Source organism: Mirounga leonina, unplaced genomic scaffold, assembly GCF_011800145.1.
Source record: "Mirounga leonina isolate KUSES-001 unplaced genomic scaffold, KU_Mleo_1.0 Mir_171, whole genome shotgun sequence".
NCBI classification, from domain to species: Eukaryota; Metazoa; Chordata; class Mammalia; order Carnivora; family Phocidae; genus Mirounga; species Mirounga leonina.
The window spans coordinates 14,472,544-14,487,706 of NW_023270436.1; the positions used below are offsets into that span (position 1 = coordinate 14,472,544).

Sequence of the window (15,163 nt, forward strand, 5' to 3'; positions counted from 1 at the left end):
CTCAGCTCCCTGAGCTGAAATGAAAAATACAGGGTCTGTCACCATCACCATCCCAATTAATCCAAAACATGGGTCTCCAAAAGGATCCCTTTCCCTTTCAAAGGGCCTGTGGTGGCTTGGAGAAGCCCTCTCCAACTTCTCACGTCCTCGTTAAGGTATTAATATCAGGAAGCCCCTCACTTTCAAGGCATCCATGCCAAACTCGGAGAAACACATCAGAAGCCAGGGGGCCAGTGAGGAGAGAGGTCGGGCAGCCGGTCTCTCGCTCTCGCCAAGATCTCTGCGCTTCTGCCAGACCCTCCGGCCCTTGCGTTCTGCTTAGGAGAGGTTTCATTACATAATCCCTGCTCCACGGAGTCACCCACAGGGTCACGGGGGCTCGGGCTGTCCCCTATCGCACACACCACCTTTGGGGAGAGCGGCTGACTGCAGACCCTAGGAGCGAGCAGCACGCCTCCCCTCGCTGTGCGTTGCCGGCAGTCCGGACTCGCCCGGCGCAGCGACCCCGACCCAGGCTGGCTCCCCCCTTCCACGTCCACTCGCGCGCTCCGAAACCCGTCTCCGGGTCCCCCTCACACCTGTTGTCCCGACCCCTCTCGGGGGGGTCCTCCCAGCAGGCCTGCTGTCCCAAGTCCTCTCGGGGTCCCCTTCCTTCAGACCTGCTGTCCCCAACCCTCTCGGGGACTTCCCCTAAATCCTCTGTCCCGGCTCCTCTTGGGAGGTTCCCCAATCAGACCTGCTGCCCCAAGCCCTCTCGGGGTCCCCTCTCTTCAGACCCGCTGTCCCGGCCCCTCTCGAGGTCCCCTCCCTTCGTACCCTCTGACCCAAGCCCTCTCGGGGACTCTCCGTAGACCCGCTGTCCCAAGCCCTCTCGGGGTCTTCTCCCTTCACACTCGCTGTCCCAAGCCCTCTCGGGGACTCCCCCTAGAACCGCTGTCCCAAGCTCGCTCGGGGACTCCCCCTAGACCCGCTGTCCCAAGCCCTCTCCAGGTTCCCGCTCAGACCCGCTATCCCGGCCCCTCTCGGGGTCTTCTTTCCCCAGTCGGGACAAACCCGCTCCCGGACTCCCGTCACTCGAGTCCTCCGCGACCTCACTCCGCCCAGGGTCCTCTTGCCTCGGCTCGCTCTGTCACCGTCCCGCGCCCCGGCGCTCTCACCTCAGACCTGCTGTCACCACCCCCGGGCCCGGCGTCGCCGCCGCCGCTTCCTCTCCCACACTTGTTCCGAGTCGCTCTTCTGCCGCTTGTCCCCCGGAGGATCCCGGGGTCGGGTCGCTGAGTGTCGCGTCCGGCCACGCGGAGCCTCCGTCCGCGGTCTCGGTGTCGGGTCCCACTCTCACGCAGGACTCCGCCGCCGTCACCGCCGGGCGCCACACGGACCCTCCCGCGGCCGCGGCTGCTGCTGTCCGAGGTGCGGCTCCTGCCAGGGGTGGCCAATCGCACCCGACTGCGCCGAGCGCGCTCCGCCCCGCGGTCTCAGTTCGCCCGCCCCCTGCCGCCGACCACGCCCCCAGCCCGGCTCCTATAGGCTCTCTACTGACCTCCCCTGACCGCGGGGCACAGGCATGGGGCCGGATATAGGTACTTGATTGGAGGTGCCTGGGAAGCCGAGCGGTCGATGGCGCCTGAGGATTGGCGGAGTTGGCGGTGGGCGGGGCGGGGGGGGCGGGCTTTCCTCAGACGCGGAAGACCCTGCAACTTAAGTTACCCCGCGGGCCCGCCTGGGGTGCGGTCGGCGTTGTTTGTGCTGCGCTGGGGTCAAAGTTCATGGCACTCCTCTGCGCCTTTACTTTTCTTGGGAGCCTCCCAGAGGCCAAGGCCCCCTGGGACTCCCGGGGACCACCGTGTGAGAGCCTTTGAGGAGGTTCCCATTCTTCCGTCCTTGCTCAGCTCCCTAAGTAATGATGCCATCGGTTAATACAGCATGTATTCACTCCGGGCTTGTAAATATTTCCTGGATTTAAATTCTTTTACATCTTTGGCCAGGGAGTTGCCCTTGCATTGCGTTCGACAGACGTCAGTCTCATGCCGTTGGGAGGGAAAAATCTTTAACTGGGAGCAAGTAAAGCATTCAACACCCCCGGGGCTCCTTTTGATAGGCCCAAGGACGAAACTTGAGAAATAATCAGTTTGTGGGTTTTGATAATCATTTTGACAGTAGGAACAGGAACTGTGTGGTAGGCTTCGGTGCGCTTGGTCAGCATATTCGTGTTTTTTTTTTCAGGGCCAATGTTTTAAAGATTCTGTGTGAACTGATGGCCAAAGTGCAACCTGTGACAATCAGAGACTCGTCTGCCGGGGGTAGAAGTGCATCATCGTGTTACTCAGAGCCATTCTTTATGGTTTTTTTAAATTTATTTATTTATTTATTTGAGAGAGCGAGAATGAGAGAAAGAGAGAGCACATGAGAGTGTGGAGGGCCAGAGGGAGAAGCAGACTCCCTGCCGAGCAGGGAGCCCGATGCGGGACTCGATCCCGGGACTCCAGGATCGTGACCTGAGCCGAAGGCAGTCGCTTAACCGACTGAGCCACCCAGGCGCCCCGTCACTTCTTTTTTTTTTTTTTTAAAGACTTTATTTATTTGAGAGAGAGAGAGATCACAAGCTGGGGGGAGGGGTAGAGGGAGAAGCCGACTCCCCACTGAGCTGGGAGCCCGATGCAGGGCTCAATCTCAGGACCCTGGGATCATGACCTGAGCCGAAGGCAGTCGCTTAACCAACTGAGCCACCCAGGCCCCCCATTCTTTATGTTTTTTGAAGCTGGATATGTTAAGTCAATACCAGAAACTGAAAACTGCTCCTCTTACTCATAAACCCCAAAGTTGACAGACTTTGACAATTCAGCATTTTATGAAGAAATTGTTTCATGTTAGGCACACAATTTTTTTTTTTTAAGATTTATTTATTTATTTATTTATTTGAGAGAGAGAATGAGATAGAGAGCATGAGAGGGGGGAGGATCAGAGGGAGAAGCAGACTCCCCGCCGAGCAGGGAGCCCGATGCGGGACTCGATCCCGGGACTCCAGGATCATGACCTGAGCCGAAGGCAGTCGCTTAACCGACTGAGCCACCCAGGCGCCCTAGGCACACAATTTGATGCTAAGCCTTGTTAGATGTATACAGGACTTGGCTCTCAGAGAACTCTCCATCATTAACTCTTGTGTGAACTCCTGCTGACAGAGTTTGTGTCCTAAACGCTCTACGTGTTTTCCCTAGTGCTTTATAATGATACTCCATTCCAATGGCAGGGCTCCCCTTTAAATTTGGGTGTTAGGGTATGTGGAAATGAGGCTGGCAGGACCTCATTTGAGTTCTGAAGTAGGTGGCTCCTGAGCAGTGCTGACTGGCATTTTGGAAAGGGATGGGGAGAGATTTCAAGGTAATTCTGGGGGAACTTAATTTTTACAGGCCTAGAGAGATTATCCAAAATTATAATACATATATATATGTATACTTTTTAAGATTTTATTTATTTAGAAGGGGTAAGAAAAGGGCAGAGGGAGAGAGACTCCCAAGCAGACTCCCTGCTGAGTGCAGAGCCGAAACCAAGTCGGATACTCAATTGACTGAGCCACCCAGGAGCCCCCAAAATTATTATATTCAACAACTATAAAGGTTAGGTAAGACTAAAGTTATGACAGACCTTTTTTTGACTAGGTTCTCCTTCTCTTAAAGAGCATATATTAGTTAAGAGCTCATCCTACCAATAGTACAGTTGGGAATATGGATTGAAGAAATGGAGTTAAGTTTTCACTATCAGTGTCAGTTGTGTCTATTCATATAAAAAAAGAAAGGTATGACCATTAACAGATGTTATTTGCAATCAAGTAGAAAGAAAACATAAGTGAGATAAAAATTCCATGTCTTGAAGAAACCATTGAGCAATGAAGTCAAATCTCTTTTTTTTTTTGACTCATTATATCAATGAACTGTAATTTCTAAAATGTTGGTACCTTTTCTGGTCTAAGATTATTACTTCTGATGGAAACCCAAGTTGCTCAATATAGCTGATTACAAATAATTTAGATGTGTTCTAAAATAAAAGTAGAAATGACTTCATCCTTTGGGCAAGAGGCAGTTCTAAAATCCTAGTTTAAATACAGATGGTGGACCTACAGTGAGCCTTGAGAATGACTCTTATTTAGAAGGAGCTTCAGAAGATCTCTGAACTCATGGAAAGACATTGCAGCAGTCCATTTTGGAAATTGTTGAGGTTTGTTGGGTGGAAAAATCTCCCACAAAGAGCCAAGATTTTCATTAAGACAAGGTAGAAAATAAGAAATGTTGAAATAAATCACATATTTTTTTTCACTTTGAGAAGACTCTGGGGTCCCATTCAGAGAGGAGTTTGGTCACAAAGGATCAGGATACTGGGGTCCACCTGGCTTTTAGATCTGTGTTCAACCTTACTACTTAGAAGTTACTTATTCCGGGGCACCTGGGTGGCTCAGTCGGGTTAAGTGTCTGCCTTCGGCTCAGGTCATGATCCCAGGATCCTGGGATCGAGCCACGCATTGGGCTCCCTGCTCAGCAGAGAGCCTGCTTCTCCCTCTCCCTCTGCCTGTTGCCTACCTGTGCTCTCTCTGTCAAATAAAATCTTTTTTAAAAAAGTTATTTATTGGGGCGCCTGGGTGGCTCAGTTGTTAAGCGTCTGCCTTCAGCTCAGGTCATGATTCTAGGGTCCTGGGATCGAGTCCCGCATCGGGCTCCCTGCTCTGCAGGAAGCCTGCTTCTCCCTCTCCCACTCCCCCTGCTTGTGTTCCCTCTCTCGCTGTCTCTCTCTGTGTCAAATAAATAAAATCTTAAAAAAAAAAAAAGTTACTCTATGGCGACTTGGATACAACATAAAGGGGGCAGGGTTACTTTGAACAAACAAACATCCTAGGCTCTTTTCCTTACCCCTTATCTCACTACCCACAACTAGACAAGGGACATCCTAAATTCGTTCATTAAGTAAAGCTTATAACACAGCGTCTCCTACTTAGAAGGAATCACATGAATTAATTCATGCAGGTATTCAGTTCTCTTGTTTTCTAAGTTTCCACATAGCACCTTCCTTATGCTAGTTTAATTAACTTCCTGCAGGCAAATGTTCCGCTTGCTCAGTTGAGAGTTGTTAGCAAGTTATTGGATGGGGAAAAGCACCTTTTAAAAAATTAATATTCTAAGAAATATGAGGTAGCAGTAATGTACAGCGCTTGGGTGTGATCGTGTAAACAAGGCAGCCTGGACGCTACCATTTTTTAGGTAAATGTTCTTTTCTCATATGTAAAATCGGGAGAACACCTTATTGAGAACAACTGTACAAACAGAAAAGACTCCCACCGACTGGGAAAACACCCTTTTGCGGACCCCAGAATGGAATTCTCAACAGCCTTGCCTTTTAGTTCTCAATAAAGCTCCAATTAGGGGAGGAGCTAGGCTCTGGGGGATGATCACGAAAATTCGAGATGTCAGCGTTTCCCAGCCTATAAAGGGGATGGTTCAGGTCGTTCACCTACGTCAACGAGAGACCACCTTCAACCCTTCCGCCTCTCTCAGGTCGCTAAGGATCCTCGCTTTAGTTCTGGCTCCTTGCGCCGCCTGGCGGCTGTTTCCAGAAGTCGCCTGCAAGCTTCGGGGTCCTAGCCGCGGCCAGGTCTGTCCAAGGATTTGCCTAATTCTAGAGAACTTGTCTCCGCCCCTCCCCACTACCCGTTGAGGATTTTAAAGACGGCATGAAAGGGCCGAGGTTAAGACCAAGGGGGCGTCCGGCGGCCTCTCCACCTCCTCAAGGATGACGGAGTCAGGCGGGCCTCGGGCAGCTCGCGACCCGGAAGTCGCCGCCGGCGCGAGGCCCCCGTTGCCGAGAGCTGGCGCGCGGGGCGGAGCTTGGCGGAGACGGGGAAGGGGTCGCCGCGACGTCCGCGGCTCCCGCTCTTCGAGTTGGCGGCTCCCTCGGGGGCTGCTAGGCGGGCGTCGAGTCCGCAGGGCGCGCGGCCGCGGCCGCTGGTTGAGACGCTCAGCCGCGGCCGGAGGCGACATGAGTGCCGCGGGACTGTTGGCCCCGGCCCCGGCCCCGGCTGGAGCAGCGCCGGCACCGGAGTACTACCCCGAGGAGGACGAAGAGCTGGAGAGCGCCGAGGACGACGAGCGCAGCTGCCGGGGCCGCGAGTCCGATGAAGGTGCGTCGTCTGGCTGGCCCGGCGGCCCGGGGCGGGGGTGGGACCGAAGAGGGAGTGAGTGGGCTGCACGGAGCGGGGCGGGGCGACCTCCGGGGCTGGGGGAGGCTTGAAGGGGCCGCTGGGACGTGCGCGGCTCCAGGAAGTTACCCCCACCTGCGCTGGGCCCGGGGCCGCGGTGGGTCGTCGTACCCTAACAGTTACGGGAAGGAGGGACTTGGGGAGCTGCTGTCCCTCTTCCCTCAACCGTCTGGTGAACCTCGGGTCTTTCCTGGTTGGAATGAGAAAGCCTTCCACTGAGTATCTTCAGCACCTCTCCCCCTTTTTAGTTCCGGAGAGGATCGGAGCAAAGCCCAGTTTGGCTTCCAGGTTCCCAGGTTGCTCCCCCCGGACCCTTCACCCCGAGGAAATGCTTTAGGCAACCCTCCTTTGGGTGGCGCAGTTCAGGTTGCTTAAAATTAAGAACGGAGCCTGGAATCAGCCAGATCTAGGTCTGAATTTGGCTCCCTGAACCCAGCTCTGTGACCCTAGACTTACCTAAGCTTGCGAGCCTTAGTTTCCCCGGCTGTAATGGGGCTTCCGAGCGTAGGTGTGAGGATTAAATGAGATGTGCGTAAGGTACTTGGTCTGGTGCTCAGTAGGTGTTTTTGTGGCACCGGGGAAGCAGGCACAGGGAAGATAGGGGTTGGCTTAATGGTGCCCAGGTGTTGTGTTTTCAGTTCCACGCTCTTTGCGTTATCGTTACTGCCTCAAAGCCCAGTTTTTTTCAAACTGGGGTTTATAGTTTGGCAAGTGTGAGGAAGACTGTTTGGAAGGATTGAGGAAGGAGCTACCGGAGGAGGAGAGAGGTGGGGGGAAAAAAAACCCATAAAAGGACACGGGAGGAGAAAGAGGAGATAGAGACCGATATATGGGTGGACTGTTCTGGCACAGAATAAGGCTGTGGAGCAAATGGTTGGACTAATTGCTGGAATGAGGAATATGTTTTATTCATCTCAGTTCCCCACGTGCCAAGTACAGTGGCTGGCATATGACAGGAATTCAGTGAAGGTCTCTTGACTGAAAGAGGAGAAGGCTTGTGACGATTTGGATCTGCAGTAGCCTTTAAAAAGGCGGCGACATGTGCAGATAATAAAGTTGAAGGAACTAATTGCGTTTGGTTAAACTGCATTTGAAGACGGGGCTTAACCCGGGACTTTGAATGTGAAACACTTGTAACTGCTCTTAATGTCCACAAGGGGGAGCGGCGAAGCCAAAATTGATCTTTATCCTTTCTCAAGCAGGCCTGTTGAAATTATGTAGACACTCCGTCGTTTACTTTAAGAACAATGTTTAAAATGTTCTGAAACACTTTGTGTTTGATCACCTTGTGTCCTTTCTTCTCCCTTTGGTTGTAACTTTGTGAAAATACTTCACTTCATTGGTTTGGATTCTCCTTTGTGTATATGTGATGTAAAATCTGTTAAGGACGTAGACCAGCAGAGAATGGACTTACTAGGTGGTCTCGGAGCAGTGAGCAAGACCTCGCTGCCTCTAGTTGTCCTGTCTGACACTCACAGCACCGTTTCCTGAACTGCCATTGTGGCTTCTGCAGGAGTAGCAGCCTTGACCATGACTGCCTACCTCTCATGGACCCTGTTCTCTGGTGGCGGTGGCACTTCGGATGAAGGCAGCTCTTTGCATAAGTCTGGCCATGTCTAAGTTGAAAATGGCATTTTCTTTCCTAAAGTAACTAATATTTTTCACTGATGGCTTCCCGCAGGCCTGTGTTCATTTTACAGAAGTTTAAGTGTCACTTCGTCAGGTGATAGCAATTTTATGAATTATGATTTTAACAGACTTTTCTTCCCTGATTTTACTTAGACACCGAAGATGCTAGTGAAACTGACCTGGCAAAGCATGATGAAGAGGACTATGTAGAAATGAAGGAACAGTGAGTATGATTCTTATATTTCTTGTTTGGAATACAGAATTGACAAGGAAATCTTGACCGTGACCTTGTGTGTATGGTTTTGACCATAGAGAGTCCAAGGTCCATGTGTATGTGTTTAGTTTCCCCCTATAAATTTGTCATGTGTAATTGGTCTTCCTGTTAAAAGAATCTTTTGAGCATTGGCTAGGAAGAGCCTTGAGGGAAATGATCCCAGGAAAATAAGGCCACATATTAGGAGAGAACTGTTTCCCAATTCTTCGTGTTTCTGTTTTTGTGGTTTTGTTTAAATGTGAAAACTATTGCTCAGGGTAAACGGTGTGTCATAGCTATTTGGTTCTCAAATGGGGGTGACCCCTCCGAGAGCTGATGGTGTGCTAGCTGCCTGGAGAGCTCAGGGAAAGCTGGACTGGAGAGCAGGGTTCCTGACTCTGCTCCAGTGCTCTTTGCACTTGTCATACATCCCTGCTCGAGCCTTCTCTAAATGTGCCCAGAGAACGAAAACCACTCACTTTTATTGTAAACACGGATGCAAGACTGTATAAAATAGATCCCACATGTATTTGTTGAGTGTATTTTGAGGATCTTGATTTGACTTTAAATTCTTTTATCTTTAAACTAGATGATCCACGTTCCTTTTTTAATAGGTCCTATTTGCAAATGGTTCGTGACCATCCTCTGGATTCTGTTACCCTTTTCAAGCTCTGGAACCCAAAGGGGTAATTCAACTAAATTCCAGCGATGCTGAATAAAGAAGGATTACTTTAATAATTCATGTGCTTTTTCTCACAGCTTCATTCCTGAAACTGTGCTTGCTTTTTATTTTTATTCTCTTTAGGCTTTTTACCGATTTACCTTGAACCATTTCCACATACCTTTCCTTTTCCCAAATCTGAATTTGTTCCGCTTGTTTATTTTTTCAATCTGTTAATGTTCCCTTTCAAAGACAGACTCAGAAGTCAAAGGCATTGTTTACCGCATTCGATGTGGTGGAAAATTGAATACACTGGGTTCTAAATACTGACTTACTGTGTGCAGCTTATATATCTGTTTCCTCTATTTGGCATGTTTAAGCATTCTTTTGAGATTATATTTTAATTGAACGTGCCCCTTAATACTGGATACAGAAAAATTTTTGATTAAAATTGAATGCCTTGTGTGATTCGAGGTGAGTGTTGAGAGTACATCAGAATTCTCATTGATCTTTTGATCAGACCTCCTGTGTAATTCCCAGATTCTGCCCACTCTCTCCTCAGTCTGTGTAAATAGTTGGGTTGTATTTACAGCCCTTACTGGAGCAGTCAAAAAGCTATTGTGCCTGTTATTTGTTGGACAGTGTTCATTCAGGTTGCAAATCTTGTTTTTGTCACTGTAAAATTGGGGGTGTTTTCCAGGTAGAAGCAGAAATACTGTTGAAATAAGATTTACTTGTGGAATCCACCATTTAAACAGACTTGCCGGAGTGTACAATTGCATATGATCCATTTGGTGTCCGGGGGCGGGGGGGGGGGGAATAACATGCTAGGCGCTTTTGCTTTGTGTGTGCTGCATGTTTTTAACCAGCTGGGGCTGCAAATAAATCCTGCATTTTAACTTTTGTTACTGAATATTATTTCTCTGATTCTAAAAGAGTAGTGTTTTTAAAAAATGACATGAAAGTTGATTAACTTGATGCTTACACAGCTATGCTATCTACATAGAAAAACGTGCCAAAGGCATAATCTTACTCCTTTGGAATTAATAATCTAATTGTAGAGTTGATAGAAGAGCTGCTGTGTTTAATGCCTTTGCTACATTTTCGTGTGTGTTACTTCTAAATCCATAAGAAAATGGCATCACACTTTCAGTTTTTGTATTTTCTTGCCTGTTTATCGTCACTTATTAAAATCTGCATGTCTTCATATTTGTAGATTTCAGACTGATTCTCTAAAGGTGGGATAACACAAGAGAATCTGCAGAATTGGGCTATAATTCAAGAACACAGAATCCTTGTCCCTTTCTGATCCCTTTAGCTGCTGGTACATTTTAAACCAGCTGGCCGACTTCAGTTTTCTCTGTCTCCTAAAGGACATTAATGACATTCCCATAACAACCCAGGTAATTCCTGTGTGTGGGATGATTTTGGAATCGAGTATTGAATGTTTCTGTCTTTCAATGTGGCTTTTGTTGTTTTTCTTTGCAGGATGTATCAGGATAAACTGGCTTCTCTCAAGAGACAGTTGCAACAACTGCAGGAAGGTTGGTGTGTGGTTTAATCCTTCATTTCTAAATATATTTAATATTGCAAGCCTTTGAAATCTGTGTATTTCACTCCCCTGTGGGAGTGACTTAAAATTCGGTCTGGCTGATTCAGCTGTCCAGCATGCACTTTGCTATCTTCTGCTATCAGTAAAGTGGTGCTTTTCAAATATTTTTGAACCCTCACTTAGGGCCTTTTTTTTTTTTTAAGATTTTTTTTTTTTTTAAAGATTTTATTTATTTATTTGAGAGAGAGAATGAGAAAGAGAGAGCACGAGAGGGGGGAGGGTCAGAGGGAGAAACAGACTCCCCGCTGAGCAGGTAGCCTGACGCGGGACTCGATCCCGGGACTCCAGGATCATGACCTGAGCCGAAGGCAGTCGCTTAACCAACTGAGCCACCCAGGCGCCCTTTTTTTTAAGATTTTATTTATTTATTTGACAACGAGAGAAAGAGACAGCAAGCACAGGCAGGGGAGAAGCAGGCTTCCCGCTGAGCAAGCAGCCCGATGCAGGGCTCCATCCCAGGACCCCGGGATCATGCCCTGAGCCGAAGGCAGCTGCTTAACTGACTGAGCCACCCAGGCAACCCCACTTAGGGCCTTCTGAAGAGCATGAGCTGAAATCCACTGTGAGCCTAAAGCTAGACATTTTTAGGAGAGACGTTGTTGCCAAAGAATACACAAAACTGTACCATTTTTTTTTCTAAACTAAATGCTGATGAACTGTGGGTTATCTTTATTGTGTCCTCTATTGTTTGTTTTATAAGTTAAAAGTGGATTGTATCTTGTCCAGTGTGATTTCCTGCTGAAGGCAGTTCAGTCTGGGGTTAAGAGCATTGGCTTTCGAGGGCCATCAACGGGCTTGAATCCTAACTGTACTGCTTTCTGGAAATTTGACCTTGGGCACATCACTTCCTCTTGCTTAAATTTGTTTTCCAGTCTTTGAAATGCAGAAAGTGGAAGCCGATGTGATTACCCGTGAAGGGTGTCTAGCACTGTGGGGTGCACCGGGGCTCAGGGACAGCTGTGGCCAGCAACTCTTTGGCTTCCCTTTGTGGAGCCCCCTCATCAGTGAAGTTCCACTAGGTCCTTACATTGCCTGAACTAGCCATCTGACATTGATTTCTGCTAAATAGTGAAAAAAGGTTTGCATGAGTTGCATTCACACATCTTTGTTTTATTTCTGTTTTTTTTCCCCCATAATAATGGAAGTGTTGCCAGAGAAAGAAATACATTCCACTCTAGCAAGTCTGTAGGGCAAACCTGGCATGGTTGAGTGAGGGATTTGGAAGAAGATACCATTAATACACCCTAGTAACACATTATAATCAGGAAATACTTCCCTCATTAGTTGTGACCCTCGTAATTCACTGCTTTTTGGAAAAGCAATGACATGAGTAGACATTTGGTGAAAATCTATACCTGAGTTGTTGAGAATTGTCACTGGCTGTGTGTGGCTACTTAAATTAATAATTCAGTTCCTCAGTTGCACTTGCTACATTTCAAGTGCTCAGTAGCTACGTATGACTAGTGGCTCCCATATTGGACAGTGAAATCTAGGACCTTTTCACCATTGCAGAGAAAGTTCTACTGGACAGCATTGATCTGGGCCTTACTGAGCGAGAATGAGCTTTTTTCAGAAAGGGGAGGCCCATTGATTCAAACCTTAGCAGCAGATGATCAGAATCACTTGAGGAAGCCTGTGCCTTTCTACTCCCCATCACTTGCTAGAGAGTCTTAATCCACTAGGTGGGGTGATTTCTGCTCTGGGCCTTAATTGAGAACCAGAGTCCAGTTAGCTCTGTTTGCATGTGCCTTTCCCTGGTTTGTGTTTTATTTACTCTGATCGTATTAAAACAGTTACTGCTGTTTTAGGAACTGAAATGTAGAGCAGATTGATCTTCAAAGTAACATTTTATTTTGTAAATCTCAAAATCAGGTACATTACAGGAATATCAGAAGAGGATGAAAAAACTGGATCAGCAGTACAAAGAGAGGATCCGAAATGCAGGTGAGGCTCTGTCTTAGGTGGGAGCAAATCATCTTCAGGTGTTTTTGCTTTTGCTGATCATCGATATAGTGTGGCTGTAGGAGCTGCTGTCTAAAACGCAACGCATATATTCTCAGAAATGGTGGAGGGGAGAGTTTTGGGGAAGAGAGACTCCAAAGCCACAGTTGTATAAAACTGGCTCATCTTTTTTTCCAGTGGCCAATGAATGGCCTGTAGTTGAGCTTACTAGTGGTGGTTCCATGCAGTTATTCTCCCTGGTGCCTCCACAGTGAGTGGTCTTGCACATTCTTTCTCACGTCTGCATTGCTGCCTGAATGGACCATCAGAGGAGCTACATGGGAAAGAATTGTAGCTTGTTTCACTCTTGGTTGAAGTTTGTTTCTTCTGGTATCCTCTGCTCCCGGAGGAAGAGGTGTTCTCTTGTTTTTCTCCTCGAGTATTATAAGCATTTAGGGGAAGAGAATGCTTTGGTTTGTTGTACACGGTAAATGTATTCATGCAGTAAGAATTTGTTGAGCACCTGCTACATCTAAGCTCTGAGCAGCATGGAGTAGTGGAACACATTGTCCTTGACTTTAGGAAATGTGCGATTTCATTGACAAAAGACATCTAAATGTGGGAAAAGTTAAGGAACATCCTGAGGTAGTAATGCAAAAAGTAAGATGTGATGACTGTTCAAAGTGTGTGAACACAGATTCCCGGGCTTACAGGAAATGTGTCGTAAGTGTTCGATTTGGAAGCTCCTTGTCAGCCAGCATTTTGAGCACCAGCATGGTGCCTGTTCCTTTGGTGGTGAAAGTAATGCTGGGTTTTCAGATGAGGTCTGGGTGCCATTCCTCAGGCTCCTGTCCCCTCGCTTTCTGATCCGGTGTCTTCCCAGCTTCCTGTTGGTGGAACTTTTCCCCCCTCTGGGGAGTAGATGTCCCGTGTATACCAGCAGGTAGAAAGGGAGCTGAAGGGTGTGGAAGGCACTGGGAAGATGGAACTAATAGCCATTAGCCTTCTGCCCGCCCACATCCCCCCTGCCCCTGAGGTTACCCCCACTGCGATCTGAGGTCCCGAGGCATCTCCTTGGGAATCTGTGGAATCCCCTGCCTTCTCGGTGTTGCCCTCTAGCAGGGAAAGGAGGTGCACTGTGGAGGGGTGAGGTCCTAGGTTTAGGTCTTCTCTCTGCACTTTAGGTCTTATGACTGTAAGCAGGTTTTGCTCTTGGAGCCTCAGGTTCCCCATCTGCAGGAGGGGTACGAATGCCTCATGGAATTGGTTTAAGGTGCAAGTAAGGAAAGTAAATTGACATGAGCCATTTTTCTGCAGCTAGAACTGCAGCGTGAGTATTGAGTGATTTGCCTTAGTTCCACTCTCAATCCTGTCCTTGCGTGTTCTTTCAGAAACATTTCTCTCCCCTGCCCCCCAGGTAGGAATGCAGAAGAACTAAGTCAGTCCCAGCTTGAGCCTTAAAGAGCACATTCTCGCAGAGCTAACCCACCTGTTCTAGTTGTGTTGGTGCCTGGTTATTGTAACTCAGACGATGACCAGCAGCTCTGAGAGGTGATTGCCAGTTTGACTTGGTGCAGGGGTGATTTCTGAGAATGGCACACAGTTGATGCATCAAGTTCATTTGTGCATCTAAAGCACCTGTGGGAGTGAGCGTGTTGGGCTGGGTGTGCCTGGGCTCATGTGCTCAGCCGTTCCCAGGGCCAGAGTGATCAGGGCTACCGGGGGGAGGGGTGTTAGAAAATGAGTGGCTTGTCCTGTCCCTTTGCACAGTTAAATTTTTTTCTTTTTTTTTTTTTTTAGTAGGCTCCATGCCTAGCGTGGGGCTTGAACTCAAAACCCTGAGATTAAGAGTCCTGTGCTTCATTGACTGAGCCAGCCAGATACCCCTCCCCAGTTAAATTTTTTATTCAACATCTGTTAATTGAGGTCTGAGATCTGAATTCTTAATCTGGAGTCCTGAAACTCAAAATTCTATGAAATTACATGTGGATGTGCATATATGCTGTTTTAGGGGGAAAGAGATCCATAGTCTTCATCACATTTGTGAAGGAGACTGGTGAAATGTGAACAGCGCCTCCTGGAGTTGTTGGTTCACCAGCAATCTGTGTGACGTAGGCAGCACTCCACTGTCACCCAGGCAAGATGAGATGCCATGGACCTATTTCGTTCACAGGGCTGGCTCTGTAGAGAGGCTTATAATCTAGCAATGGGGGAGCTGCTGGGTAAATAATTGTTAATTGCCTGCACAGAGCAGGTGATAAATAAGCTGTTGACTACTCTCCAGTGGACACCTGGATGTGTCTGGAGGGGGTTGGTAAGTGAAGCGTCCTCAGGAGGGGCTACATTCAGACCCAGAGGGTGTTGCCGTAGAGGAGCAGCCATACGAGGGGGCTTGGTGGCCTGTGAAGAACGCCTCGGGCAGGCACAGAACCTCTGCCCTCTGAGTTCTCCAGGAATAGCCTTCCTTGCCACACACAGCCCTTCATCCGTGCTTTAAAAATACCAGTGTTGAGTCTGCTTCTGGAGTAACTGCGCTGTTCCTTCCTGGCCCATCCTACCCTGTAGGACTGTTGGAGGTTATGGACTGAGTGAAAGAAGGGATAGCTTCCAGTTTTATATTGCCGGGGTAGTTTGGTTTCTGCTGCTTGCTTTTGCCCTTGGGCAGAACTGCCGGAAGTGATTCTGTTCAGGGCCAAATTTTAACTAGACATGAGTGCTTCTTCCATCCTTCCCCCTCATGTATATCAACACTTTACTGATGGAAGCATTTGCTCTGTGTAACCATGCTTTCAGAAAGCAATTACTGCCTCTAAATGAATCCTACCA

At 48.3% G+C, this 15,163-nt stretch overlaps 2 protein-coding genes across 6 annotated transcripts in view; one reads left to right on the top strand and one right to left on the bottom strand.

Annotated features, from left to right (window-relative positions):
* The window catches only part of TAOK3 (TAO kinase 3), a 182,981-nt gene extending 181,554 nt beyond the window's left edge, over window positions 1-1,427 (bottom strand). The window contains exon 1 of the mRNA XM_035017101.1: window positions 1,158-1,427. The gene's annotated coding sequence lies outside the window, so the exon portion shown is untranslated. The remainder of the gene's footprint in view (window positions 1-1,157) is intronic.
* A 4,443-nt stretch (window positions 1,428-5,870) lies between these two features.
* SUDS3 (SDS3 homolog, SIN3A corepressor complex component) overlaps window positions 5,871-15,163 on the top strand; it is a 205,729-nt gene continuing 196,436 nt past the window's right edge. For 3 of the 5 annotated variants that reach the window (XM_035017104.1, XM_035017105.1, XM_035017106.1), the window contains exons 1-4: window positions 5,872-6,163; window positions 8,024-8,093; window positions 10,273-10,328; window positions 12,269-12,340. In XM_035017104.1, coding sequence (XP_034872995.1) covers window positions 6,022-6,163; window positions 8,024-8,093; window positions 10,273-10,328; window positions 12,269-12,340 — 340 coding nt within the window. In that variant the 5' untranslated portion in view covers window positions 5,872-6,021. Of the gene's footprint in view, window positions 6,164-8,023; window positions 8,094-10,272; window positions 10,329-12,268; window positions 12,341-15,163 lie in introns of all 5 variants that reach the window. The other 2 variants (XM_035017103.1, XM_035017107.1) reach the window with 2 other exon arrangements.